A 27,902-nucleotide genomic window follows, 5' to 3' on the forward strand; every position below is an offset into this window, starting at 1 on the left:
TGTTATTTTTAGTCAATACGATCAATATGTAACGACGTAAATAACTCACTTCATCGCACTTGCTTCGCGCGGTATTCGTTGGTGATATCGTCAGTAGGACGATTTTCACCGTCACTCGTGTCGATCACGTGATCCCTGGACGCTCTTTCGCTCTCCCCGCACTTATGCTTCGTAGCCACAAATGCGTCGTTTGTTGCTGTGTGTAGTTCACTGATGCAACGCTCACAAATATTGAGCGACTAAAACACGGTATAGATGCTGGTTTCAGCTCTTTCGAATCAACGTATTCCTTCAGTCGCTGTGCATCGTCCTTCCAGTGCAACTGGCCGGTGTCTTGAATGACGCTTCTTCAAGCCGTAATTTTTTACGTATTCACAGGTACGTACAGTTCATGTTCCCATTAATGCTTTCCAACTGTCGGCAGCATTGAGGCTTTGTGAGGCTCTAACCATATGATCAGCCTGTGCATGTTTTTTTCTTGAATGCGTTACTTTCAGTAAATCGGAACTTAACCAATCTTGATCCCCGTTCCTCATGAGACACCGTCTATCTGGCTAGAACGACGGACTGGCGTTTACTGTTGTTGACGTGTTGTTGCCGAGTAACATTCCGTGCGAACTATTTAGACTGCTTTTGCAACAGCCATATTATTTTCTGAAGTATTCAAATTCCCTTTAGGACGGTTCCTGGAGTGAAAAAATATCTGATTTTTGGTATAAAAGAAAAGTATTATTTATAAGTTCATTCTTCAATCCTGGAACGAAACTTTCCACCTCGAATGGCTCACTTTGCTTGTAATATTTTTATTAGAAATGGGCATATATTCGAAGTGTCAACACAGTTCTATTCGCTCCATGTTCATTTAAAAAAAAGTTTGTGTCGCCGCTTACGTAGGCGACATAGCCAGCGCATGAAGGCCCGAGGAACAGGAACATCCGAGCTCTGCTTTACGTGCTGCCTAAGAATCGCTTCTTTCGCGCGTGATATTTATCGACTGAGAGCTTTCACATTAGGCTGAACGACGGCCTAAAGACGATTTGCGAAAAGCATTGTAATTCACGTCTGCTGCCAAATGGCATTGTTCGGTATCTCAAATAAGCTTGCCTAGAATGGCGCAATTCATGCATTTTCCAAAACGTGTTTGTACCTAAAAATAAGCGTTTTCTATTCCTAAGTGCATGGGCTTTTCCCAAATGAACGAGTATAAATTTAACTGCACCCTTGCGTTTAACATTCGCAACCTGGCTAACTTCGGCCCCGCAGTGGTACTGTCGTGATTATGGCTGTCGACTGCTAACCCGAAGGCCGCTACATAGAATCCCGGCTGCGGCGGCTCCATTTTCGATGAAGAATAAAGTATTTGAGGCACGTTCACTCAGATTTGGGTGTACCATGGAGAATTCCAGGTTTTCGCAATTTCTGGAGCCTTCCACTACGGCGTCTCTTATAATCATATCGTGGTGTTGCGAGGTTAAACCTCCGAAAATGAAAACCTCCGAAAATGAGTTTAGGGTTCGTATTTGCTTTCCTAATTTCATAAAACAAGCGCAACTACGCACATTAAACACGTACACAGCTCGACAGCATTTAGGAAAGCTTTGTCCGTGATAAGCGTAATTGTAGTTCCACAACAAAGCAATATATTACGGGAGACGCGGTAGTGGTGGGCTCAAGAAATTTCATGCCCCTAGCGTTCATGTTTGGATATTTTCAATGCGCGCACGGTAAACATGCACAATAGGTAGACACTACCATGCTTACTCGACAGTGATGATCTAGTAATAAAAAAGTATCAAAGTAAGTAATAGATTTCTCGCGCATGCGTCACAGAGGAGGGCGCAACAAAAAGTTATCGTACAGGTAACATCAGAAAATAATAAAAACAATACATGTATAGGTATATGTACTTATTTATCGTGCAGCACTATTGTCGCTTCGCTAACAAAGCCACGTCCCCTCTTTCGCATGTGGTATGATACTACTATTTGGCGAGTCAGCTAATGCCTATGTCGAAGAAAAATGGTTTCAGTTTCACGAAACGTGGGATGACAACCGCATTTTGTGCAGTGAAGCGGTAGATCAACGTAGCTTGACGCCTTTACACATGCCTGCCGTTCGCCAAGTCTGTCGTTTATCTACCATCAAGACTGGTCATCGCACACTTTGCGACCCGAAAGAAGTTTGATAAGACCACCCCTTTTACGCAGTTCCCAAACTTGTTCCGGTGTTCCACGAAGCAAGCTGATCAATCTATGTGCTTATTCACACACGGACTTACCAGTTAGTTTTTTTTTTCAAAAAATGGCACCTCTACGCAATATTTACTGCCCACATGTTTCATGTTGTGTGCCAACTTGGGCGTATACGATGTAACAGCCACTTTGTAGTAGTTTTTTCAATTCAACTGGGCTCCCTGTTTATTGCCCCTAATTTCGCCAGCTAGAATTGTGCACAGTGAAAAAAAATAATCAAATGACGTGATCTGACTTATCAGTTTGCTCGGTGAAAGGGCCGAAACAGGTCCGAAAGATGCGTAAAAGGGTGGTTTATATTGAACTCGATAACAGTATCGACCAGAGTAGCATCAAAAGGGTAGTCTATAACACTGTCGACCATAAGGGCACTACCACTACGCATGAGGGCAGGTAAGCACGCCTTGAGTGGGCTAAAAGACAAAGTCAACATTCTCTTCGCTCTGATGCCATTTCCGTCACCACGCGGAAATCAGCAGAACATCGTTCAAGGCGACCGTTATCCGCTGAGTAATCGCGAGCTTTGCGTTAAAAGAGGAATAGCCGAGCTGTGAGGAAATGAGACAGTGATGCTCATGAATTTGGGAAACAAGTACAAGAACGTGAGCGAAGGCACGAGGGTAGCCTACATCGAACAGTTTATGATAGCTACCAATGCTTTTATTCTCAGTGTTTTTACGTAACCTACTCCAGTGAACCAAGCTCCTAAACTAGCTTTCAACATAACTACATGCATTTAAAAGTAAGCGACAACAGCTCAAAAGCCTGCCCGTGCAGTGCAATAAGTGTGTTTACTCGTCATCAAGAATTCAGCAGACACCGATTGCAATACGTGACATCATAACACATAGAGCTGCCAGACCACTCCTTAAAAGCCCGTGCCCAGTTTCGACGCGAGAATGCGAAGCTGTGAAGAAACAAGTGCGTTAAATACTATATAACACCATCTGCCATTAAAGGGAACCGTAAGTAACATGTAAAGCAGCACATATATCGACCTAAAGTTCCGTCCATTACGGGAACTTTGCCCAATCTTGTAAAGCGTCCTTGAGCCCACCATTCATTTACAGTAGTTTCTGTGTTTCTGTGATACTGTTGTACGCTCCGAGTTCTTGTTCAGGACGCATAACGCAGCAAACAAGACGTGACGCAGCACGCAGCTTGTCGATTGGTCTAAACCAAGTCTGAACAAACAGCAACGAAGTCAATGTCACCGATGACCGAGTTGACGTCACTGCACGTGGAAGGAAATTGGTGAGCCGTAGAAAAGATGCACGAGCTTCTTTGCAAAAAAAAATAGTAGGTGCTTGTTGACTCACCCTTTTTAATTAAATTAAAAGTGTGTTGCGCAGCGGCACGCATTTGGTTTTTATGGACCCAACAAACCGCCATCTGCGTCCTTAGTTTCTGTTGGCTGCAACAAACCTTGGGTGCGAGTGCTTCCTCCTGGATGGCGTTTTCAACAAAAAGGGGACGCACATTTCCAGGGGGTAGGGGGCAAGAGGTCAATTTCTCGGTGGTCACATGTATAGAAAAAGCTTCAGATGGGATTATAGCAGCCCTAGGAAAGCCGATGTCGAGAAATATACTTGACTTCACGCACATGTGCCAGCGTTTTTCTTTTCTCACGTGGCCATTATCCTTGCTTTCGGGCTAACTCAGCAATATCTGAAAAGAAAGCTTCGACTGGACGTCATGCTTCTGCATTCAAGTAATTTGAAGAGTTCGCTGAAACAGGTATGAAGAAGTTGAGTTTTTGTACGCCCACTTGTGAGATTCTTCCTGCATCTACATGTGCAAGTACGATTGTAAATGTTGGTTGTTATGAATTTCGCCATTACTCAGACTATCCTCAAGTGATACGTTCATTCATGAGTGCAATTCTGTAATTGCTGAATCTATGTTACACACCTTCAGCAACGTTTTATTGACATAAACGTGACGAGCTATGGCATCACCGAAGCAAAGCTGCGCCTCGGCATCGATATTTTGGGCAACATGGTCCCTGAGGTGTTTTCTTTTTCCTTCCACAGGCCTGAATTATTGAAACGTTGCTTTCAAGGCTGCGTAAGCGAGCTGTTCTTCAAAGCAGCTCCATTACAGAATGGCTACTTTCTCAGTTTCTTCGTCCAAATCACACGTTCAACTTATGGTTCAGGTGACAATTATAAGTTTTTTTCAACAGCGCATGATCATGTTGGAGGTCAATATTTTGAACGAAGCCTGACATCCCTCTTTCAGAAATTCGAGATGCAAGGCGGTAGCTCACCTAACGGTGATCGTCAAACACAACATGGAAAGCAAAAACCCAAGTTCAAAGTGGACTTGGTGTTTTGGAGACCTCCACCCAGAAGGAAATGGAAGCTTCGCTCCTCAGCCGGAAAGGGAGAAAGCTCCGATGCGTTGTCGCGTGCGTTCAAGCACTGGGCCGTGCTGTGTTGCCTTGACAATGGGGCTTCGTATGTGGTAGATGCTGTGCAGGAAAATGGCGTTCTCAATGGACGTCTTAAAACCAACGACGCGAAATGCAAACCACTTGAAAAGGTAAACACGTCATACAGCGGCTAATTCGAAACAATTGGGCTATTCTGTAGTTTTGCATACCTGTACGTTCTACACAGGTTTCCGGGTTAAAAACGCCACGTGGCTCAAAGAGATAAGACCTGTTCTTCTACGACAGTTTACGAGCACATGTCTGTTGCAGGTTGCTTCACAAAGCATTGTAGCTCTTTGAAGCTCACCTGCTGTACGAATGCCTGTGGGATCGACCCACGTTTTCTCACAAGATGATGCATTATGATGTGGTCATAAAGTCTTTACAAGTATTGAATATCTGTGACGTGTTGATGCCATCTTGAAACTGTAGTGGCGCATCACTAGACTTTAAAAGGTTGCTGTTGATGCTGGCACTGATAACCATTTTTTGGGATTGGTCAGGCATGTGCAGCTTCTACCTTGAAACATGAGTTTTAGTCGAAGTAACGTTTTCAGATAATGATGCTGTTTGCACCACTCATGCCACGCAAATGTCGACATCACTTCTATACTGTGTAAACGGGATAGTTAAGTTGCCTGCTAAATTTTCATGCTTCATCGTTCCTGTGAGGATAAGAAATTCAGACACCCGCATTGTTTACATATCCAACTTTCCTGTTTCTCACCTCTCTCTGTAGTCCAAGTCTGAATTACTAACCTCAGGTCCCGCTACACATCATTGAACGAGTCAAGACAGCACAAATTTAATCAGACTCGAATGAAAAAAAACATCTCGTACCATGCGTACTCGTAGCCTGTGAGTCCTCGGTGTCAGACAACAACTGTAAGAACACACACACAATATCGAATAGCTGAAACGCCACGCTTCTCAAATAGGAAGGGTGACCTGGTGCATTGCGAAGAAACGTTTGGGCACGAAAGTGGTGGAAGCTTAATTTATGAGTCGCACCATGTCCATCGCCCCTCACTATGGATGTACAACGCTTAGAAAGGCAGATTTATTATCATTATCAAAGCATAGAAGCAAGCTCCCACGTCCTTCAATGTATGAAGTATCAAAAGTGTTTAGTGTAGCGCTAACATATAATAATTGTGACCTAATTTAAGATTGGCGCGATTCAAACTACGAGAGGCAGTCGCACACAAAGACCAGGTGGCACGCCGTCTGTCGCTTTGGCATCGAATACATTACGCGGGCAGGGTCCGAAGCTCTAATATCCAAAAATATTTGAGAAACGTATCAAATTCTCTCATCTCATACAATATGCACGCTCTCACAAACGCAGAACGCCGCGCCGACCTCGTGAAACATCCTGACAAGAATAACGATGTGGCCGCGAATGTAGTTTACGTCGACGCAGCAGTCTACCTAAAAGAACCAGTTACAGCGCCCGCTCTCGTCAAGGCGCAGAACCGTGTTACACCTGGCACCAGGCTCCTTAATCACCCTACTTATCCCGAAGAGGGCGAAGAAGCCGTCATTGCTTTAGCCTATGCAACGACAGCGCCTCTTGTATTGTTAATGACATTTAGACAGCTGCCCCGAAGTTCACCATGGACCTAATTTGACCGAAATCGAACCACATACTCGAAACCACATCCCGATCTTGACACCGCTATGCTGATTTAATATGGGTTCCGGGCCAATCAAGTTTTTCCGGAAACGACGCCACTGACAACGTTTCAACAGAAATTCTTCACCAAGCGCGTCACCCGTCATCAGAGCGGCTACCTTCCCAATGAGTCTAGCAGGCTGAGGAGGATAAAGTAGAATCCTGGTGTGGCCATGTAAAATATGGAATGGTTATGTACTGGGAAATCCTCAGAAATCACTGTAGCGGTAGATTGAAGTGGCCACCACCTGAAAAGTCGCTGAATATGTACCAGTTGACAATGCCGTAATTATTCTCTATGCACTCCAAACACGCGTACGAACGTACCCCACACCCACGCTGTGTAGTGGCATGTTACCCGCACGTCTATACACCACTATGAAAACTTATAGCAGAGTAACCCAGCCCACCTCGACATCATTGTGTGAGCACACCACGCAGCGCCAGACAGGACAAATTACAGCACTAATCCTACAATTATGATAACCACACTCGAGCAGCTGAAGACTTCAGCGTGGCGCGAGCCTGGATGACCAATAGCAGACCATCCGGCTGGCCGTAGGCACCACCAAAATTCAACATATGGTCATCGCCTCTGAAGGCGAGCTCCAGTGGAGTTTCAATGGTGTCTCCCGGCCCATGCCTTCCTTGTTCTTAGCAAGGACAAAAATTGTTTTCGCTCTCTCTCTCTCTGCCTGTCTATATGTCTCTCTCTATGGGGTAGAATACTTCGTACTGCACGCAAAAGGCTTCAAGTTCATTCCCGCTGGGACCCCGACCTTCATTCATTGCATTCGTCGGTGCAACGTTGCCGATGTAAGTTTTTCGTAATGCTGCCGCATTTGAATAACCAATGTCCATTCTCGCCGTTCTTAGGTAGATATAGCTAACAATCATCTGTGGTGCATCATCACATGTCGCGGATCGGGGTATATGAGTATGTGCCACACGTGTCTGAAGGAAAGCGTTTGATGAGAAACGCAATGATATTGTGAATTTGTTCATGTTATGACCAGCCAGGCATATTTGAAGTGAGGGAACGTCAGGCCCAACTTACTGTACTTCTCTTTCAGCTATCACTCGGCGTTTATCCGCTAGACTATGGCGATATAACGAAAGCTTTCGGAGAGATTGCAAAACCAGGAAAGTACAGCGTGATGAAAAACAACTGTCAAGAATGGGTCATCGACTTGTTAAGAACAATGAAGATCAGTGTACCACCGGAAGTAAGAACAATTGCCGACCTCATATCAAGACTTCGTCTTCTTTCCGGCAGCAAGGTAAGACAAGCATCTCTCTAAGCCTCCAGGTTTCTTCTGAGTAGGTGAGTATTGACATGACGCAGCTACTATACCTGTTTTTTTTGGGCTAATGATTTAGGAAGAGATCAGGAATGGGATCTATTCCTTCCTTATTCTTCTTGTTTGTCTCATGGTTCTTCTACGCGATTACTACCTGTCCCAAGTTCACATATTCCTTTACAACTCGCAGCGCCTCTCCACCTGTCACGAAGCGTTGTTTTTTGCCGAGACGTTTGCAGCATACTTTTCCTTTATGCATACTATTTTGTGACCAACTCTTCTGCTTTCGGTGTTCAGTTCATTGATCATGAACTGTAATTTGTCCCCTCAGTTAATCATGAAGAAAATGTCATAGGAAAATCAAGGCTTACATATATACTCTTTACTAAGTGTTACTCCTAACTTATCTCAATCTAAGCCCATGAAAGCCTTCTGTAAACACGCAGTGAATAGCGATCGAGAGTCCTATCTCCCTGCTTTATACTCTTCTTTATTTTTGTTCTGTCACATTCTTTATAGAGAACCATGGCACCTGTGGATCCGCTGTAGATTTCTATCGGTACGTTTTTGTAGGGTTCGTTGATGGTTTATTTCTGTAGTGCCTGCATCACTACTGATGATTCGACTGAGTGAAACGTCTTCTGACAATTCATAAAGGCTACGTATAGGGGTTGGTTGTATTCCGCACACTTCTCTGTCATCTGAGTGACAGTATGCATATGGTGTATTGTGCAGTAGCCTGTAGAAAATCCTCTTTAGTCATTTTGTTGATTGGACTATATCCCGTACTTATTTCAATAGTTAATATAGTTAATAATTTGTAAATCTTTTATAGAAAATTGACAATAAGCTTATTGGCCCCTAATTTTTCAAGTTCTTGACGTCTTCTTTCTTATGAATTAAAATGGTGTTGGCATTTTCTGAAGATTCTGGTACCCTTTCCGTCAAAAGACATTTCGTATATGACTTGGCCACATTTTATAACGCAATTTCTCCGCCATCTTTCAGCAGGTTCGTTGTTACCTAATACCAGTGGCTTTGCCTCTTCGCATTTGTTCAAGGGCTGTTGCTACTTCACTTGTCGTTACTGGTAGGATGTAGAATTCATCTGGGCTATTATTGCTGCTTACATTACTATCCTGTTAGTTTCGGCTTCTGCACAACTATCTATAGAAGTGCTCCACCACCTCATGTAAGCTATAGCGTCAGCTTTTACACTAACGTGTTGATGCATTTTAGCGTCATCGCTAAAGCTTCCGCTCTTTTCAAAATAAATAGTACTCAGAACGTCGTGAGGGCATTCTAAGTGGAACAATCTGTGAATTTCAAGAAAATGTCACGTGCGTCCTGAGGCGAGTGATCAACTGTAATAAAGAAAATGTCCTGTTCAAAAGTGAAATGCAAAGTGAAATGCGACATTCACGAATGAAGGGCCCCTGTGACACTTTTCCAAGAAATTGCCAAAGGCACTACTTTTTAGAGCTTAGTCCCTGTTCGAACCGTTGAGCACGAGTGAACAGAGGGTGAGAGATATACAGATCTGTCACACCCTATCTACGCTTATCTCTTCCTTAGACCGCTGCGTTGTACTCAGAGAAAAGACACTGTTGAAAGATTAGTCAGCTGACATCAATATGTAGAGTGTTTTTTCACTTTTGTTTTTTTTTCTCATTTTTGTCAATGTGTTTGCACATTTACGATAACGCTACGAGTGCTCTACTGTGTTTGAGCACACTAGGATCTAGATGGAACAGCCGGCGAGTGGTTGCACAACACCGTGGTCTCGGTGTCCGCGCAGCAGTGGAGCACAATGTGCGGTACTTTCCAAATTGAGGTCCTAGTCGGGCATCATTGCAGTATTCAGTCTCTGGTGAGCAATGGCTTTCCCCAGTCTAAAATGTATATAGAGGCAGCGCCCCCAAAGTAACAACCCACTTTTAAACTAATTCAACCTGATAGCTTTAACCAATGAGTACCAAGGTTTCAAGCTCGCAATGTGCTCAGTATCAGGCCGACACAAACGTATAGCTTCCACGTAACGGCTGCACTACGTCGCTTACTACCCCCCCAACGTTGGAGACAACTAAAGAAAGCGACAGCTTGCGAGATGTTTTCAGTGCGATAGTACAAAGCGAAAAAAAGTCGGAGGAGAGAAGAAAAACAGTACACAAAGCAAGGGCTGAATGTTAACTGACTCTATGTCGGAAAATACCACAGATGGTAGACTACATAAGCGCTTTCATGTCACCACTGCAACTCTAAGGAAGCATCAAATAAAAAAAAGGCTGTTATTCTTGAATCAATACATAGACATGTCTCTGCTAAACTTCGCGTCCTTGTTCCTAAGGCAACGAGCTTCGAGCAACTCTCTTCGCGCGGTATCTGTTTTTCAACCAAGAATTTTAATCTCGCTCGCAATGCTGCGGTGCACATGTGCAGGCGGCGCAGTGAACTAATAGCTGTGCTGTTTTTTTTTTCAAGCGCAATACGTCTTTTGAACAAAAGTCCTTGATTTTACACTTGACTAGTGGCAAAGCCACTGCACGTAAGCGCTTAAGAGTCCACCATCTCTGATCTTTTCGGATAGGACATACGTTCTTGTTTAGCGCTTGCTCTGTGAACTGTTTTTCTTCCTCTTTTACTTCTAAGGTATTTCACATTCTATTTTCGTGCAAGCAACATGTCGCATGCTACACACTACCACTTCTACGAATAGTAAGTTTTGATAAAGCAATAATTGATTGATTTGATTGATTTGTGGGGTTTAACGTCCCAAAGCCACCATCTGATTATGAGAGACGCCGTAGTGGAGGACTCCGAAAGTTTTGACCACCTAGGATTCTTTAACGCGCACCCAAATCTGAGTACACGGGCCTACAACATTTCCGCCTCCATCGGAAATGCAGCCACCAGATAAAGCAATAGCAGATCAAGTTATTTACACCACCACTTCATACAAGTCTGTGAACTCGGCTTGTGGTTCAACAATATTTCCATAATTCATTTGTAGGAGGCTTTCTTGCTGATCTGCTGGGCTTTAAGGCTGTCAGAATAACCTTGCAAAAATACTTTAAGCCTTGTTCAATTTTATTGAACGTAATTTTTGTGTTAGAACATTCGGCTGCAACCCGCGCGTAATATCAAATATGCTTTTGGCTACTCGCTACTATTTAAAACGACAATTCAGTTGTACGTGGTGGAACCGAACCACGCAAATGACCGAATGGGTGGGATGTGAGGGCATTAATTGCAAATACTTTAGAGCATTGTTTTCTTGTGATTATCGTAATCTCTCGATATTCGTACTCTGTCGGTGGAGTTCACTGTATATATACTTTTCTACGCAGTAAATTGCAGCACCTCTTTGTACATCCACTGGCTCTCGTAAAGCTCAATCATAAAACAATCTTCCTTCAATATTCAAAAGTTCTATCAACGAATTTTGTGGTTGTCGTATGCTTTTGTTGCTTGATTACTGAACCTATGCTCACTGGATCAAACTCCAGCATCATGACGGCGATTCTATGGAGGACACAAACAGACAACCAAGTGCTTATACTTGAGTTAACGTGTGCAGCGGACATTATATAGCTGACAAGCAAGCTTAGGCTGCGTCTCATACTAGCTGTCTAACAAAAAATTTGCAGGTACCATGTACAGTGGAAATCGGTGGTATGCGAAGCACGAATTAGGAAGGTTGATATGTCAATTTGAAATCAGCACAACGTTAAGAGGTAGAGGCAACTATTGCGTACATGGCTTCGGTGTCATGATTATAATGTTTGGGTGTGTCGTTTACCTTTGTCATCTATTCACGTCACGTGATACCATATTTAGTATATGTGGAGCTAGTGAAATGGCCGCGAGCACGCTAAGAGCGTCGTATGTTGTCTTGTTCTTACATGATACGCGTGTCAAGATTATCATGTTTGAACCAGTCATTTACCTTCGTCATCCATTGACGTCACGTAACGTCGAAATCGGTATATTTGGAGCTAGCAAAATGGCCGTGAGCGCATTATGAAGGGTCCGATAGACTCTAAAGTATTGCCGACGCGCGTGCACGTTGGACACAGCGACGCTATGTTAGCTAAACTCAAGCACGCTATAGTCTAATGCCAGGTGCGACCGACGCGACCGGCATCCGTCGGCGTGGCACGACGGATGCATTACTGAGACAGTAGTGCGTCTGCCTATTTGTGTGACAGAGGGACACCGCACGCGCTGAAACGCGCATGCGTCTAAGCAACGCAGCGCGGCATGCACCCGCGAGTATGTGGCAGCATAGTTTCGTACTATACACTATAGCGAACTCTGGCGCTAGTGTCTATAGTAGCTGCAACGCTTGGCGCTTCAGCGAGCATGTGAATGATGGGTAGTAAACACATTTTTCTCATTTTCGTACTTCTGGCATGCTTCTGGCTTCGTGTGTGTTCGTGTGGCTCAAAGCTCTTTTTTTACGCAAAAAAGAGCAAATGCTCAGTCGCCTTCGCACTTCACACCTTATATATATAGAGGCTTACCACTTCGAATCGGGTCACAAAGTTCAAAAGAGTTCGTTCTTTCCTTCAAAACAAAACTGTCACCAACAATAAACGAAGCGGCAAGTACGATTTGCCCCCCGCAAGTACGAAGACTAGGCAAATGTGTGTACTACGAATCGTTCTCATGGTCGCTGAGCAATCGCAGCGCCAGAGTCTCCTCTAGTTAATTTTATAAAACTATGTACGGCAGGACCTGCGCCTGGCGTGGCAATGCCGTCGTAACGTGATGAAACCAACACTGGCACGCACGCGCACAGGGTAACGTCAAAACGTATTGGCACGCTGTCTGTGGCATGGAGTGTTGTTCTCACATGACACGCATTTCCTGATTATCATGTTTGCACCAGTGCCATGCCATCGCCATTCATTCACGTCCCGTAATACCAAATTTGGTATAAGTGAAGCTAGTGGAACGACCACCAGCGAACGATGAGTGTGGCATGTAGTGATGTTGTTACATGACACGCTTCTCATGATTATCATGTTTGCACCAGACACATACCTTCGTCATTCATTCACGTGCCGTAATACCGAATTCAGTATATCTGACGCTAGCTAAACGGCCGCGAGCGCATCATGAGCGTGGCATGTAGTCATGTTGTTGGATGACGCGAAAGTCACGATTTTCAGGTTAGGGTCTGTCGCTTGCGTTCACCATGCCATCGTGTCATAGCATACCAGATTTGCAAAATGTCAAAAGTGAAAGAGACCACCACGAGAGCAGCAGCACAATTAAATGTAATGCATGACATTCATGACATAAATGTCCTGATTTACATGCCATGCCTAGTCAAATATGGTCGTCGTACAGTCATGTTATGCCATACCCAGTTTGGTATTGATACCATTATCGAAACAGCCAGGAGAGGTAAAAGTATTTGGCAGATGGATGGATGGATGAATGGATGGGTGGATGGATGGACGGACGTACGACTCGAGACTAGCCTCGGTTAAATGGTGTCACATGTGAACGAGGTCGCCGCTTCTTCAAGCCATAGGAGTATACGCCCGCTAGACCATCTCTCATTTTGCCTGAATAACGTCGAGAAATGGCGTTAGTTTCGTCAGCGTTTTGAATTCTACCACGACGCCACGGAAAGTGAGTGGGAACGCAGTCGTAAGCAGAAAGTGCCGTCGCTTGTCCATGGCGGGGGGCTAAAAGCTATCGAAGTATTCGACACTTTCCGTTGCACGGCGACAGAGAAGGAGCGCTATGACACGGTTCTTCGAAAGTTTGAAAGCTATTGCCAGCCTCGCACGAATGAAACTTCCGAAAGGTACCTGATTCTGAAGTGCGTGCAGGCAGATGGTGAATCTTTCGAAAGTTTCTTGAGAGACCTGCAGGTAAAAGCAGAGTTGCAATTTGGGAATATTGCGGAAATCCATGTCACGGGATCGAATTGTGTTTGGGACTACTGACGACAAGCTTCGCGAGTGTCTACTTGGAGAGGACTCACTATCACTGGAAGATGCCATTAAAGCAGCACAATCCGCAGAAGTAGCAGCCAATCAGAAAAGAGTGGCAAGCTCCGAAAACAAGAGCTGTTGAAGCCGTCAGCAAAGAAAAACGTCAAGCAAGGACAAGACGCCGAACCAAAGAGCTTGCAACAAGTGCAACAGGCTGCATGAGCCAAAAAAATGCCCGGCGCGCGATCAACGAAGCAGAAAATGCGGTCGAAATAATCGCTTTTTTGTAGCCTGCAAAACGAAGAAAGCGGTAGATGATGTCGATGAGACTCGCAGCAGCTCCTCAAACGCGCAGTATGAAGTGTTGAAGTTTATTCCAGCAATAGTTCAGAATGGATGATAAGCGCAACTGTAAAAAACAGCAAACCAAACTTCAAAGTAGACACAGGATCACAGGTAAACTTGATCCCTCTGATTTGGCTCAAGAATTTCTGTTGCCAGAAGTACGTGCTTCGGAAGAGCAAGGCAAGGCTGCCTAGTTACAGCGGTCAAGCCATCGGGCATCTCAGAACAGTTGTGATCCCAGTTGCGTACCAATGCAAGACTGTGAGCCTGAAATTTTTCCTGGTGTAAGAAAAAAGATGTACCTCACTCGGACTTGCTGCATACGAGGACTTTGACCTTGTGCGTTGCACCGTGGAAGTATCGGCTGTGCTGTTTCAAGCTGCGCGGGGAAAGGCAATGCTTCAGAAACGTGTCATGAAAGACTACGCGTACTTGTTTCGTGGCTTGGGATGCGTTCGAACGCTGTTCAAGATAGTGCTTCAACAAGTACGCGTCCAGTTATTCCAACCCAGCGTCGAGTGTCCCACCTTCTGAAGCAACCACTAAAGGTTTAGTGGCAGCGTATGTGCAACGACCGCATCATCGCAAGAGTTGATTAACCTACTGAACGGCTTAGTCCTTCGGTCATAGTTTGAAAAAAAAAGGCGCTTTGAGAGTTTTTATGAATCTCCGGAGCGTAAATGAATGCCTCAAGCGTGAGCACTTTGAAATGCCCAAGCGTGAAGACATTGCAGCTAACCTGACAGGCACGCGTGTTTTTTTAAGATCAGATGCTAACTATGGTTTCACATTCTGTTAGAGGGAAAGAGCTCTCGTATTTGTACATTCAGCACGCCATTCGGGCGTTTCAGGTTTCTTCGCCTGCCCTTTGGTTTAACCTCTGCACCAGAGGTGTACCAGAAAGCCATGTAGCAGGTATTTGATGGCATCTCAGGTGTGAGAGCACACTTCGATGATGTGCTCATATGGGGCTCGAATGAAAGAGAGCATAAAGAGCGTTTGAGGGCTGCATTGGACGCGGCTCAAAAAACATGAAATCACACTGAGTGCTTATGAAGTGTGCATGAAGGAAATTTTTTTAGGTGATAAGATCAGTGAAAAAAACATACAGTCATCGCCCGTACTCATCAGCAGCGTGTTGTAAATGTCAGAATCAAGCACAAAGCAAGCGCTTCATAGCGTCTTGGGCGTAGGTACGTATTTCAGGAAATACGTGCTCAATCTTTCACCAAGAACTACTCTTCTCCGTGAACTGTTAAAGCACAATAGAGACTTCACATGGAGACCCCAGCATACAAAACAGTTGAAAGCCATTCAAGATGCCACAACAAGCTCACCTGTGCTTGCTGTCTACGGTTCCAATAAGAATGTAAAGTGTCTACATACGCATGGAGATTCGGGCTTGACACTGCGTTCTTGCAAACGCATGGTTCAGATTTGGGACCAGTGACAAAAGCTCAAGGCGCCTCACAGAATGCGCAAAACGATACTAACAATTAGAAAAGGAGGCTTTAGGCTTTGTCCATGGCTGTGAAAAATTTCATGACTTTATATATGGCCGAAGGGTGCTCATAGAAACAGATCATCAGTAATTGATTTCGATACAAAAATGCAATGGTGACATGATTCCCCGACTACAAAGCCTGTTCTTCCGATACGAGATTGCGTCTGCCGCCGCAGCGGCGGGGAGAGCTAGGTCCAACGCGTCGACGAGGACGCCTGGGGCGACCCCGGAACGCCTCGACGGCGCGTCTAGCACCACGATGGAGGTTGTAAGCGTGGAAGGAGAAGATATGCAACCGGAGGACTTTACCAACGACGCCGGATGGTGCGAAGTCCGCAGAAGAAACATCACGAAAACATCTGGAGGGATTTCAGGCCCGAAGAGAACCATGCTAAGAGACGCTGCTGCGCCGACGGGCGCGCCTGAGGACAGCAAGTGGAAAGGTGAACGAACCATACGACAAATTGCTAATGCAAGCAGACTTCCTCGTCTACCGGCAGAAGACTACAAAGTGATCGTGCGACCACGAGGAGGACTCAGCGTTTCGGAGCACAGGCAGGCACGCATATACTGCTGCCTGAGAAACGCCGCTGGCGTCGGTCGCGAAGCAGCAGAAGAAGACAGTATATGCATAAACTACAAGCAGAATATCGTGGTCGTCAGCACGCCGTCCGAAGAGCGAGCCAGGCGGTACGGAGCCATCACGAAGATCCGAGTGGGAGAGCAAGAACATGAAGCCAGCGCCTACAGAGCAGCGCCGGAAAACACATCTAAGGGACTCATAAGAGGGATATCCCAAGAGGAAAGTTCCGAAGATATTATAGACAACCTAGTGACAGCAAGAAACCCAAGCATATTACACGCGAAGAGGATGGGCAACACAGACAATGTAATCGTGCTCTTCGACGGACTACACGTGCCGAGATACGTGAAATACGGAGCGCTAATCGTCCGGTGCTCGCTATACAGAAAACACATTGACATTTGCTACGAATGTGGGAGGCTGGGACACAGGGCGGACGTTTGCCCCAACCCAGACGAAAAAATATGCAGAGTATGCGGCGTGGCCAACCCGCCGCAAGAACACCAGTGTGAAGCAAGATGTCAGCTATGCGGGCAAGCTCACTTTACGGGAGACAGACGCTGCAAGGCAAAGTACAAAATACCGTATTTGGTCCGGTGAAGACGCTGGGAGCGACGAAGAAGAGAAGAAGCGGAGGCCGAAACACCATACGGCATCAACGACTACAACAAACGAGCTGGCAAAGCAACGAGCGAGAACACCCAGGGATCAGAAGGCCATCGCACAGAAGGCTCACCCCCGGGACCATACGAGGGGGACAGTCGGAAGCAGCCCGGTCGCAGACCAAGGTCGAGGACCCGGTCCAGAACCCGTTCGAGAACCCGATCGAGAACCCGATCGAGATCCAGGGCAACGTCAAGATTGCAATCCAGCCGAGGAGCGGTAGAAACTCAGGCACAGGTGAGCTTTGCAGACGCGGTCTCTGGCACTGCTGTTACACCTACACGCGCGGGGTCCGCCTTAGAACAGGAAATAACACAGATCAGACAGTTGTTAGAGCAAATAAAGCGAGAAAACGCGACGCTAAGGGAAGAGGTAAAAATGCCTAAAGTAGAAAACGCTAAGCTTAAGAACCCAAAACACTCAGAGATGACCCATACCACGCCAACACCCATCAGGGCGTCGACACCTCTTCGAGCTCCGGCGACGCCCGTTCCCGCGTCGATGAGTGGAGAAACGCCACCGCATAAACGAAGGGCAAAGGAAAACGCCGATGAGCAAAACGACTCTACACTCGGAGAAGTAAAAGGCATGTTTCAGGAAATGTTCGTAGGTTTACAGGAGCAATTCATGCAGATGCGCGCGGACCTACAACAGCAGATAACGCAGATGCGAGATGAAATGTCTCAGAGGTTCGACACCCTCGAGGGTAGGGTAGGGCAGCTAGAAAACGTCTCGAAAGACGCCCGACCCGCAGGAGCGAGGCCGGTCAAGAGCAAGCCGTACAGCAGACCACCTGCGGCTGAGAACAGCTGCATAGAAAACTCGAGTAGCCAACATGGCGCCGCCTAATGAATACACAATTTGGCAGTGGAATTGTCGTGGGTTTCGTCGTAAGCGGGGTAACCTGCAGCAATTCGTAAAAACCAAGCAAGCACCAGATGTAATCGCCCTCCAGGAAACTGGGGGGACCGCAAAATTATCAGGATACAAATCATATAGCACTTTAGCTGAAAAAGCAACAGTAACCACACTGATACATCGTAATATAACGGCTGTAGAACACGATACTGGCGTACGCAACATAGACCACGTCCTACTAGAAATTCTCCCGTCTCGAAAAAAGGAGGGAAGCTTGTTTGTGTTGAACGTGTACAGTCCACCACGACAAAAGGTAAAGTTTGGCTCGCTTTTCCGCAAAGTGCTAAACGTAGCGGGCAGACAAGCACTGATCGTCGTGGGCGACTTTAACGCACCACACGCCGCCTGGGGTTACACCATCGAAAACGTTAAAGGCCGCAACCTGTGGAACGACGCGCAGCACGAGGAGCTCACGCTAATAACTAACCCACAAGACCCTACCAGAATGGGGAACAGCGTCAGTAGAGACACCACGCCGGACCTTACATTCATAAGGAATATATCCAACCCTCATTGGACCAACACTAACGTAAATCTAGGCAGCGATCACTACATTGTATGCACAATTTTACAAGCAGGTCCGCGTAAAAAGAAAGGTAGAAAAATAATGTTAACCGAGTGGGACACCTTTCGTAAGATAAGAGAGGACGATGCTACAGACCATCGAAGATATACAGAAGTTGACAGACACACTCCAGCGAAGCGTGCAGAAAGCCACCAAACATGTTCCCGAAGAGGCAGGAATGGAAGAAATGGACAGCAAGCTCTTACACATGTGGGAGGCAAAACGCAGCCTGCAAGAGCGCTGGAAAGGTCAAAAGCACAACCGGCGTCTAAGAAAGAGAATCGTCGCGCTCGACAGAGACATAGAAGACTACGCAAATAGGCTGTCCCAGCAGCAGTGGGCAGGCATGTGCACTTTAATGAACAGGCAGTTCGGAATGTCCAAAACTTGGAACATTCTCCGAGGCCTCCTTGATCCAGAAGGCACGAAAACAACACAAAGACAAAACCTGCAACGGATACTACACAGCTACGCAGGTACAGAAGCAGAGCTCTTACGCGAGCTACGCCAGACATACGTAGGAGATGCCACAAAGGCGCGACTCCCAGAGTACGAAGGGAAGGATAACGTCGACCTCGACACCTCCATAACAGAGACAGAGATTCGATACGAACTCGGACGACTCAATCCCAAGTCCGCCCCGGGTCCCGACGGTATAACAAATAAAACACTTCGCAACTTAGATGACGAATTCGTCACTGCTCTCACAAAGTACATAAACGAATGCTGGGAGAAGGGCGCCATACCCCAGCAATGAAAAACCGCCAAAATCATATTAATACCCAAGCCGGGCAAAAAGCCGCTCATCGGAAATCTCAGGCCCATTTCATTGACGTCCTGCATTGGAAAGCTCATGGAAAAAGTAATTTTAACGCGTCTCGTCAGATACATGGACGACAACGAGCTATACCCACACACCATGATCGGCTTTCGACCAAGACTCTCGACGCAAGACGTCATGTTGCAGCTAAAGAATCAAATCATAGACGCCGAAACGCACACCCTGGATACAAAAGCCATTCTGGGCCTTGACCTGCAGAAGGCATTTGATAACGTCACCCACGAGGCCATATTGCGCAACTTGCAAAACCTATACGTAGGTCGGAGAGTGTACGATTACATAAAAGATTTTCTCACCAACCGTAAAGCTACAATCACGGCCGGGGAAGCGGAATCCGAAGAATTCGTTCTAGGCAACAAGGGAACACCACAAGGTTCGGTGCTTTCCCCTTTCCTATTCAACGTGGCGATGCTTGGTTTACCCGCAGAGCTGGAACGCGTCGAAGGGCTTCAGCACAGTATCTATGCGGATGACATCACCCTATGGGTGACGGGCGGGAGCGACGGTCACATAGAAGAGATTTTACAACAAGCAGTAAATACGGTAGAGCGATACGTGGAGAACAATGGCCTAAAATGCTCTCCTCAAAAATCGGAGTTATTACTCTACAGACCTACAAGCAGAGGTCGCAAGCGCATTCACGAACGACACAACATCACAATCTTAGCAGGAGGTTACCCAATACCTCAGGTACAACACGTAAGAGTTCTGGGACTCCGAATATCCGAGAACGGACATAACGGGGAAGCAATAAAGTTACTGGATAACAACACCCAACAAACCATTCGAATGATTCGAAGAATCGCCAACAAAAACTACGGCGTGAAAGAACACAACTTAGTGCAGCTCATCCAAGCCTTCGTCGTCAGCCGCATAGTGTATGTGACCCCATACCTCAAGTTGCAAGTGGCGGAAAAACAAAAGATAGAATGCATAATTAAAAAAGCATATAAGCAAGCCCTCGGATTACCGATCACCACGTCTAACGAAAAGTTCGAAGCGTTAGAAATGCATAACGCGCTAGACGAACTTATTGAGGCTCATATGATAGCGCAATATGAACGACTCGCGCAAAGCAACACGGGAAGACACATCCTGCACAAACTTGCAATAACGTACGCTGGCCAAAGCGGCAATAAATACGATATCCCAAAAGAAACCAGAGAGCGCATCATAATACCTCCGTTACCCAGAAACATGCACCCCGAACATCACCGGGAGCGGAGGAATGCAAGAGCGAGATCACTGCACAAGAAGTTTCAACATGACGCGGACGTGGTATATGTAGATGCAGCCGAATATACAGACGGTCGACACATGGCAATAGTCGCTTCAAATCAAGCGGGCCACCTGCTTGCTAGCGGCACCATTAAAACAGGAAATTCGGAAATCGCTGAAGAAACGGCCATAGCGCTGACGCTTGCGTCCACAAGGGCCAGCGTCGTAATCAGTGATTCTAAAACCGCGATTCATAACTTCGCTAACGGAAGGGTCTCGAAAGAGGCGTTAAGAATCTTAAATAACTTTCGCGGAGAGCGCGACGTTTATGTTATATGGACGCCCGCCCACTCCTCCCTCCCGGGCAATGAAACCGCACACACCCTAGCTCGAGAGTTAGCGAGCCGAGCAGGGGCAGGAATGACGCGGAGCCCGCGTGCGGAGAGAGACCGCATGTTCAGTTACAACGAAATTACCAAGCACTACAGATTAGGGAGGCAGCACTACCCGCCACCACACTCCTCATTCAATAAGCAGCAGGCGACAGCGTGGCGCCTATTACAAACAAACACGTTCCCAAACCCAATCGCTTATAATCATTGTTACCCGGACCTCTACTCAGACAGATGTAAACACTGCAATCAGCGGGCGGACCTCAAACACATTATCTGGGCTTGCCCCAACATCGTGAAGGGGCCAAACACATACATGAATACGGAGCAGTGGGAGACCGCGCTGCTAAGCTCAAGCATCGAGGACCAACTACAGGTCATCAGGCAAGCCGAAGATGCCGCTAGGGCCCAAGGACTCCTAGCTGCCATCTAAGGGAGGGGAGTCAACTCCTCTAACACTTGCCGTTTCAATAAAAGTTGTTTCTCTCTCTCTCTCTCTCCGATACGAATACCAGCTGTCTGGCAGAACTCTAGGTTCTGCCAGACTTGCTGTCATAGGGCTCCAAATCCCCACTGCATCGTGACAGAAGACGACTATAGCGATGTGGAGGTACATGCAGTGTTGGTCTGGTCCAAACTGGTCATTGAGAAAGGCAGCGCGAGACAGGTCAAAGAGACAGGAAAAGGTGCCGTTCTCTCAGATGTGATCAGGGTAATTCAATCTGAGCAGAAGCAATCACCTACGGGTCCGTACAAAGCTTACGGCTCAGAATTGGCGGTTATTGGAAAGCTGTTATTTAAAGAAACCAAAGTGGTCATACCATGGTCAATATGTGAGGACAGTTATAGCCCAAGCTGCCACACGGTCATTACGATCAAAAATGCTGAGCCGGCTGCGTGAAGGTCACTTAGGTATAAACAAATCACTCGCGAAGACAAGGCTTTTGATGTTCTGGTCAGGAATGACTCAAGACATCAGGAACATGATCAGCAGATAAGAAACATGCAAGATCAATGCATATGCCCAGCCTGGAGAATCGCTTCTAATGGGAGAAAGCCTACAATCTCTATAGACTCGTATTGGAGCAGATCCATGTCACTAGGCAGGTAAAATATACCTGGTGCTCTACGACGCGTACTGCAATTATCCGGAGGTTGAAGAGTTACAGGGTACTTCAGCACAAGAAGTGATACACAAAATGTCGTTCGTTTTTGCTAGGCATGAAGTACCAATTAAAGTTCTCAGTGACAACAGGCCACAGTTTGCATCAAGAGAGTTTGCCAGCTTAGTGGCGTTGTACGACTTCCAGCAAATCACGTCAAGTCCTCACTATCCAAGTTGAAATGGACTCGCGCAAAAAGGCGTGCAAGTGGTGAAACATATTCTGAAGAAGACCCATTATTCAGGGGGTGAATTTTACCAAATGCTTTTGAATATTCGCACAAGCCCTTTGGAGTGCGGTAGTTTCCCTGGTGAACTGCTAATGAATCGCCGCCTAAACACTGGTCTTCCCGACTTTAATCCACCTGGCAGCCGGAAAGCCACAAAGTGGCCTCAACGCGCTCCACCGAAGAAAACGCTTTCAAGACTTCAGCCAGGGAACATCATTCGCCAGAGATGAAAGGGTGGTCGAGAAAAGCGACGGTGCTTGAGCAGGTTGGACTTCGTTCCTACAAAGTACTCTCTGAGGACGGGAAGCAGTACAGGCGAAATAGACAGCGTCTACGACCCACGTTGAAAGCCTTCAGTTTTAGAAACCTATCCGATGATGGAATGACAAAAGATGTGCAGCCAACTCACGATGCGGAATTGCCTCGAACAACTGACTAGAATTACGATGACAGTGCTGGGTCGTTTACTCCTGTGACTGACCCAGTCGAACCAGACATCACCGCAGACAGCACTTCCAATACATACCCTGTTCGAAGATCTATGAGAACTCGTCGTCTACCCAAGTTACTGTCCTACGGCAAGCAGTTCAATGAGATCTTCAAGGTGCAGTGTTGACCAAAGCATCATTGCTAAGAAAAGGAGGTGCAGCGGACATTATACAGTTGTCAAGCAACCTTTCGCTGCGTCTCATACTAGAGGTCTAACAGTAAACCGGCACTTGCTTATGAGACACCACAGGTGCCGCAGCGTCATGTGGTCTCTCGAGCCAAGGGTGCTTCTGTTCTCATAGCGTGACTCAGGACTAGCCTCGGTTACAACGTGCACGGAAGATTCCAAGTCTGTCGAAATTTTCCACGGCGGCGTCTCTCCTGAGGTACCATTCTTTCGGCACATAACCTCAGCACATATCGTTTCCCAATTTTCGTGCTGCTACTTCAAGCTCAATTTCATCCAAGTTTAGTCTTTTAGGGGCGAAGCTCCTTCTAGCGGCACCTATTCATCTCTCGTAGCCGTTGTAGTATGTAAAAAGTTCAACATTTTGACCTCCAAGGTGGTGCCGGTGAGAGATATCTTCTGTGCGTTGTTGAACAATAAAAAAGAGTGATCAATGTACATGTCAATGGCTACTAATGCGGAATGAGAGACAGGAGAATTCGGCTTTCTAGTTAACGCGCACGCTGCGATCCCCTTTAGCAGCCATTGGCATGTACATTGAGCACTATCTCAAAGGAAAAGGTTGCTACGTTATACTCGCTGCGCGTAACCTCCTTGGTTTTAGAAAGGTTTAGCGAGCGTTCGGCTGCAGTGCCATGAATACAGTGACCTAGTATATACCATGAACTCGAGGTAGTTAAAGGTGGGAAGTAGACCCGAATCGCAAGCCGTAAAAAAGTGTGCGTGTGCCACCTCTTGTTTAGTCTTTGGAATATCAGCTGGATCGCGGTGCTTCTATATGGGGAATATATGATGAAAAGATGCGAAATGGTGGTACTTGGAGTGTTGAATAGATGGACGAACGGCCACCCAGACAGACGCATGGATGGACGCATGAACGGATGCAGGGGCGGATGCATGGACGAACGCAGGGACGGATGTACAAACAGACTCGCGCACGGACGGGTGGATGGACACATGGACGGACGGAAGCAAGAACGAATAGACGGACGAATGCGTCGCCTCACTCTCCATCACTCACTCCGTGGATATGGTGCCAATTTTTTATTCATTCTGCTTACTTGTATGCGTTGTGCTCTAACCCACAACTACTAAACATGTTATTTATTTGGAGATATATTACGAGCAAAAAACTTTGAACCCACAGACATTCTCGCCATATTGCAGCAAGTATCCATTAGAGCGATTGCACGCAATCGATGTTGATATGACCACGCCCCCCCCCCAAAAAAAAGTAAAGAAAAATGAACTTGTGGAAAAATTACCGTTGAAGCTTTTACACCATTCCTTTATCAAAATTTCGCCCTATCCCCCAACATCATGTTCATCGTTGACCCTAAAACTCCGAAGAAAAATAAAAAACGTCTGCGTTGTGCCAAATGCTGCCTCCGGTCTCGTATGCAAATGCGTATGGCAGCCCCTTTTTCGTCGGAGCTTGTTTTATTCCTTTCTTTTTTTCGCCACCCCCACCCCACATTTTTTTAGACGCGTGTGGCTCTCTCGCTTTATTGCTTTTGGATGAGGCCTAATTTTATGCAGTCTAGATTGTTTAAAGATGCATTCTGTGGCTTGCTTGAAGTACGGGCTGAACTCAAATACGCCGCGAGCAAGTCGCTACAAAAAGAACATAACGTATCACTTCATTTGTACTAACGTTACGTCACTTGTTATATAGCTCGAGTTTTGAAATCGCTGCCCATATCATTCAAGCAGTACTTAAAAGCAGGCTAGTGGCATGGAAATGAGCTGTTGATTTTTATGTATACGTTGAGCACATATTTGTGTTCTCTTATTCTTGTGTGCCTCCAATGTACAGTGACTCTTTGTACTCTTTAACATTATAGAAGTATTATGGAATTTCTTGGCTATTACTTCTCCCCATACACTGTACTATCTTATGGTAAAAAAAAGTTATCTTTTTCAAAAAATTGACAGCAATACGTGACAAAGAAACGTGCAAATATAAAAAGCCTAAAGTCAGACCATTGAATCAGTAATAAGGGAGAACTAATGCACAATGATGCCAGGAAATGTGTATGTGATGCTGTAGGTAATAGTTCTGTAATGCAAATAGAAGGGAAAAAAGGGGGCGAAAATGTTACTTGCCGCTGCCTGGGATCGAACCGTGTGACCTTCGAATAACGCGTCCGATGCTCTTCACGCCAACTTATTTCTTCAGTTACCTCACAATAGCTAATATCCAGTATAGTTTTCTTATGATCCTTGTCTGTTAATATTAAATAATATTTTGTCCAGTTATAAACGACCTCTCACACTTCTACTTCTTTACTGCAATAATTCAGTGTAGCAAAACTGTGTTTGTGCGCGTTAGTATCTTCTCGTGTCCTTAAAATACGGTACTCAAGCATCAATCAATGATACTACCACATTGTGTTGTAACATCAGTGCACATGAATCTTGTTGTTTTGAAGCAAGGAATGACCACTATATTTGGATAAACCTCCGTTTCAGCAAAATAAGGAATCGCAAAGGAACTGAAAGGCCTGCAAGCCAGCCACCTTGGGGAGGCGAAGACTAACCGAGTTAGAGAAGTGAAACTAGAGTCGTTTCCCAGATATTGATGGCGTTATTTCTGTTGTAATAATATTTCAAGTTGGTCTGGAGCATATAACTTGTGTAAATGGTTGTATTATATTGTACTGATAATTTTTGAAGCTCATCGCCCATCGATGGTGAAATGGTGCAACGTTTGCCTGCACTGTGGAGAGAGTTGTTTGTAGTGTGGAGTAGAACAATAAAGAAACGTTCAACACGGTCACCTTCACTCCGCATGCTTCCCATAATGTCGATTACCAAGATAAGTTGGTCATGCCGAATTTTTTTGTTCAACCATGATAAGCTTGGGAGCATCATAACGAATGCAGCTCATTTTCCCATGGAAGTGAAGCTGACAAGGGCGTCAGTGAGGTAGTTGAAGACTACACTACTGAAAGTTAAAATGCAACAAGGAAGAGATTTAAATACAGACTGATAGTTACATGAACATCGTCCATCGTCTACGGTTCAGTGGTCCAGCACGCTTGTTTACAGTTTGTATTGCGGAAATTCGAGTGTTTTACACGTTTGAATTTAGCTCTTCTCTGACGTACTTTGATGGCAACAATGAGAACGTTTCAAGATGTCAGCGCTTTTAGTGGCTAAAGCTTTTCCGGTCCAGCTTGTCCTCTAGAATATGTATACTAACTCTATGCGTCTTAGGGTCTGGCTCAATCTTGTGTGCGGTGTGATTACTTCAAATGCGCATGCGCGTGCACTACCCCTTTCTTTCTTTTCCTATGCTCCCCGCTCTCTCAGCTGGCGATGCCGACGCAAGCAGCGTCTGATAGTCTATGCTCACTTCCCCTTCTCTACTTTAGGCAGCCCTTCCCGCGTCACTTATACCCCATTGCGCGCGCGTGTGCACCGCCTCCCCGTCTCGTGCTCCCCCGTCTATCACCTTGCCACGCCCACGCTGCTAGTCCATGCTCACTTTTCTTTCTGGGCATTCCTCTTCACGGCATTTTCACTCTTATTGTGCATGCGCTCCTCCTCTTTTCTCCTGTGCTGCCCGCTTTCTCGCCTCATGACGACGGGCATCTGGCCAGAACGACGCAAGTATTCACTGAATGGGTTCGTATGGCGGGATGGCTTTGCTGCGGTCGCCTGCTTAGCCCCTCGGCTTGGCACGGAGGGACAGTGCCGCTTGCGGTATTTTGCATGCTTCACAACAGCTGAGCTAGTCGGGCTTTGGTTAGGTGCCGACCTTCAACGCGAGTCGCCAGCCTTCACGAGTGCAGCAATGTTCTGCGATTCAAAACCGGCCCTGAGCCATCTCGCGATGAGGGAACGTGGCCCGCTCTTGATTCAGCGAGTTGCACGCTGCCTGCTGGCCCTTCAAGATTGCGGCTGTGATCTTGTGCTCCAGTTGCTCCTTCCACACATCGGCATCGCGGAGAACGAAGCTGCACACAAACTTGCCAAACAAGCCCACTCCACTGAGACCCCACTAACGACGATAGTTATAGCGCGAGAACAAAACGATGACACAGAGACAAGAAGGACACGAAAGACAAGAGACAAGAAGGACACGAAAGACACGAGCGCTGTGTCTTTCGTGTCCTTCTTGTCTCTGTGTCGTCGTTTTGTTCTCGCGCTATAACTATCGTCATGCCATACCAACAAGCCCAAGCTGCCACAGCCCACTAACGAAAAACGCAAGCTCCTTTGACTCGGCTGGCAACTACCTTCACCGGCAGCTAACGCGCGAACATCCAGGCGTTCGGGTTGCCACCGGATGCCCAACCTTGCCCACCCCCTCCCAAGCCAGTGACTGGTTTCACCCGGCGCGGGTTAGGGCGCCTCTTAGCCCAGAGGACTGGCTCCGTGTGGCTAGCGGAACAGATGTATCGTCTGCGTGGCTCGATCTCACCGAGCTGTGCTCACTGCGGCGCGGTGGAAATATTGTCGCACCTCTTGTGTGAGTGTCCTGCTCTCTGTGAAGTGGCAAGCAGTTCGTCAAGAAGTACCTTGTCTTCGGATTGCCTTGTGGGATTGTGCAGAACCCCCTACACCCCAACGGCTACGAAGACTTTCATCGCTCTGCCCTTGCGGCCTTACTTGAGTTTCTTAACTTGACCAAGCGACCTCTATAAGCTGCTCGCCATGGTGAAGCGTGTCCGGCTCTTATCACGCTAATATTTTTTCTTCTCTTTCACTAAACCCCCCCTTTTTTTTACCCCCACTTTCTTTTCTTCGCTCTCACTGCCCCTTAATTTCCCGTTCCCCTGTGAGTGTATTGGTTGCGGTGTCCTCACATGAGAGACAGTTATCATGCACACCACACCCTGTTCGTTACCCTAACAGCTTTTGTTTGTAAAAGATGATAGTCTTTCTTGGGAACTTCAACGCACAAATTTTTGTTTGCCTGTCTGTACATTTGTCTGTTTGTCTGTCTTACAGGTACTCTAAGTTGCACCAAAGTGACCACAAAGCGGCCGACTCCACCCACTGCGCTCACCGATATTGCTTAATGTTCGGTGTTCATACTTGTGCGACTGTCAATAAAAAAGCAATTATTGCGCATATCTGAAGCACAATAACAACACGTCCTTATTATGTATGTGTATTTTTAATAGAAAAGACATACATAGGTAATATTAAGGATCGTAGTTTTATACCGCTGCGCTAGGCAT

At 46.3% G+C, this 27,902-nt stretch overlaps 1 protein-coding gene across 2 annotated transcripts; it reads left to right on the plus strand.

Annotated features, from left to right (window-relative positions):
* Positions 1 to 194: 194 nt before the first annotated feature.
* LOC119180105 (uncharacterized) lies at positions 195 to 27,794 on the plus strand. Of its 2 annotated transcripts, none has more exons than XM_075868235.1 (5): positions 195 to 378; positions 4,286 to 4,410; positions 4,494 to 4,796; positions 7,435 to 7,641; positions 27,670 to 27,794. In XM_075868235.1, exons 2-5 carry the CDS (start codon positions 4,357 to 4,359, stop codon positions 27,676 to 27,678), a joined length of 573 nt encoding a protein of 190 aa, XP_075724350.1. In that variant the 5' UTR covers positions 195 to 378; positions 4,286 to 4,356; the 3' UTR covers positions 27,679 to 27,794. The 2 variants fall into 2 exon arrangements, with proteins under 2 accessions (XP_075724350.1, XP_075724349.1); XM_075868234.1 differs by lacking the exon at positions 27,670 to 27,794 and adding an exon at positions 25,183 to 25,489.
* The last annotated feature ends 108 nt before the right edge of the window (positions 27,795 to 27,902 follow it).

Source organism: Rhipicephalus microplus, chromosome 7 (assembly GCF_043290135.1).
Source record: "Rhipicephalus microplus isolate Deutch F79 chromosome 7, USDA_Rmic, whole genome shotgun sequence".
NCBI lineage: Eukaryota > Metazoa > Arthropoda > Arachnida > Ixodida > Ixodidae > Rhipicephalus > Rhipicephalus microplus.

Bases quoted from the DNA above. Each gene is read 5' to 3' on its own strand.
- LOC119180105 (XM_075868234.1), top strand. From the start codon at position 4,357: ATGGCTACTTTCTCAGTTTCTTCGTCCAAATCACACGTTCAACTTATG. The intron at 4,411-4,493 runs GTGACAATTATA...TCCCTCTTTCAG, and splicing joins ACGTTCAACTTATGGTTCAG to AAATTCGAGATGCAAGGCGG. The intron at 7,642-25,182 runs GTAAGACAAGCA...CCTCCGTTTCAG, and splicing joins GTCTTCTTTCCGGCAGCAAG to CAAAATAAGGAATCGCAAAG.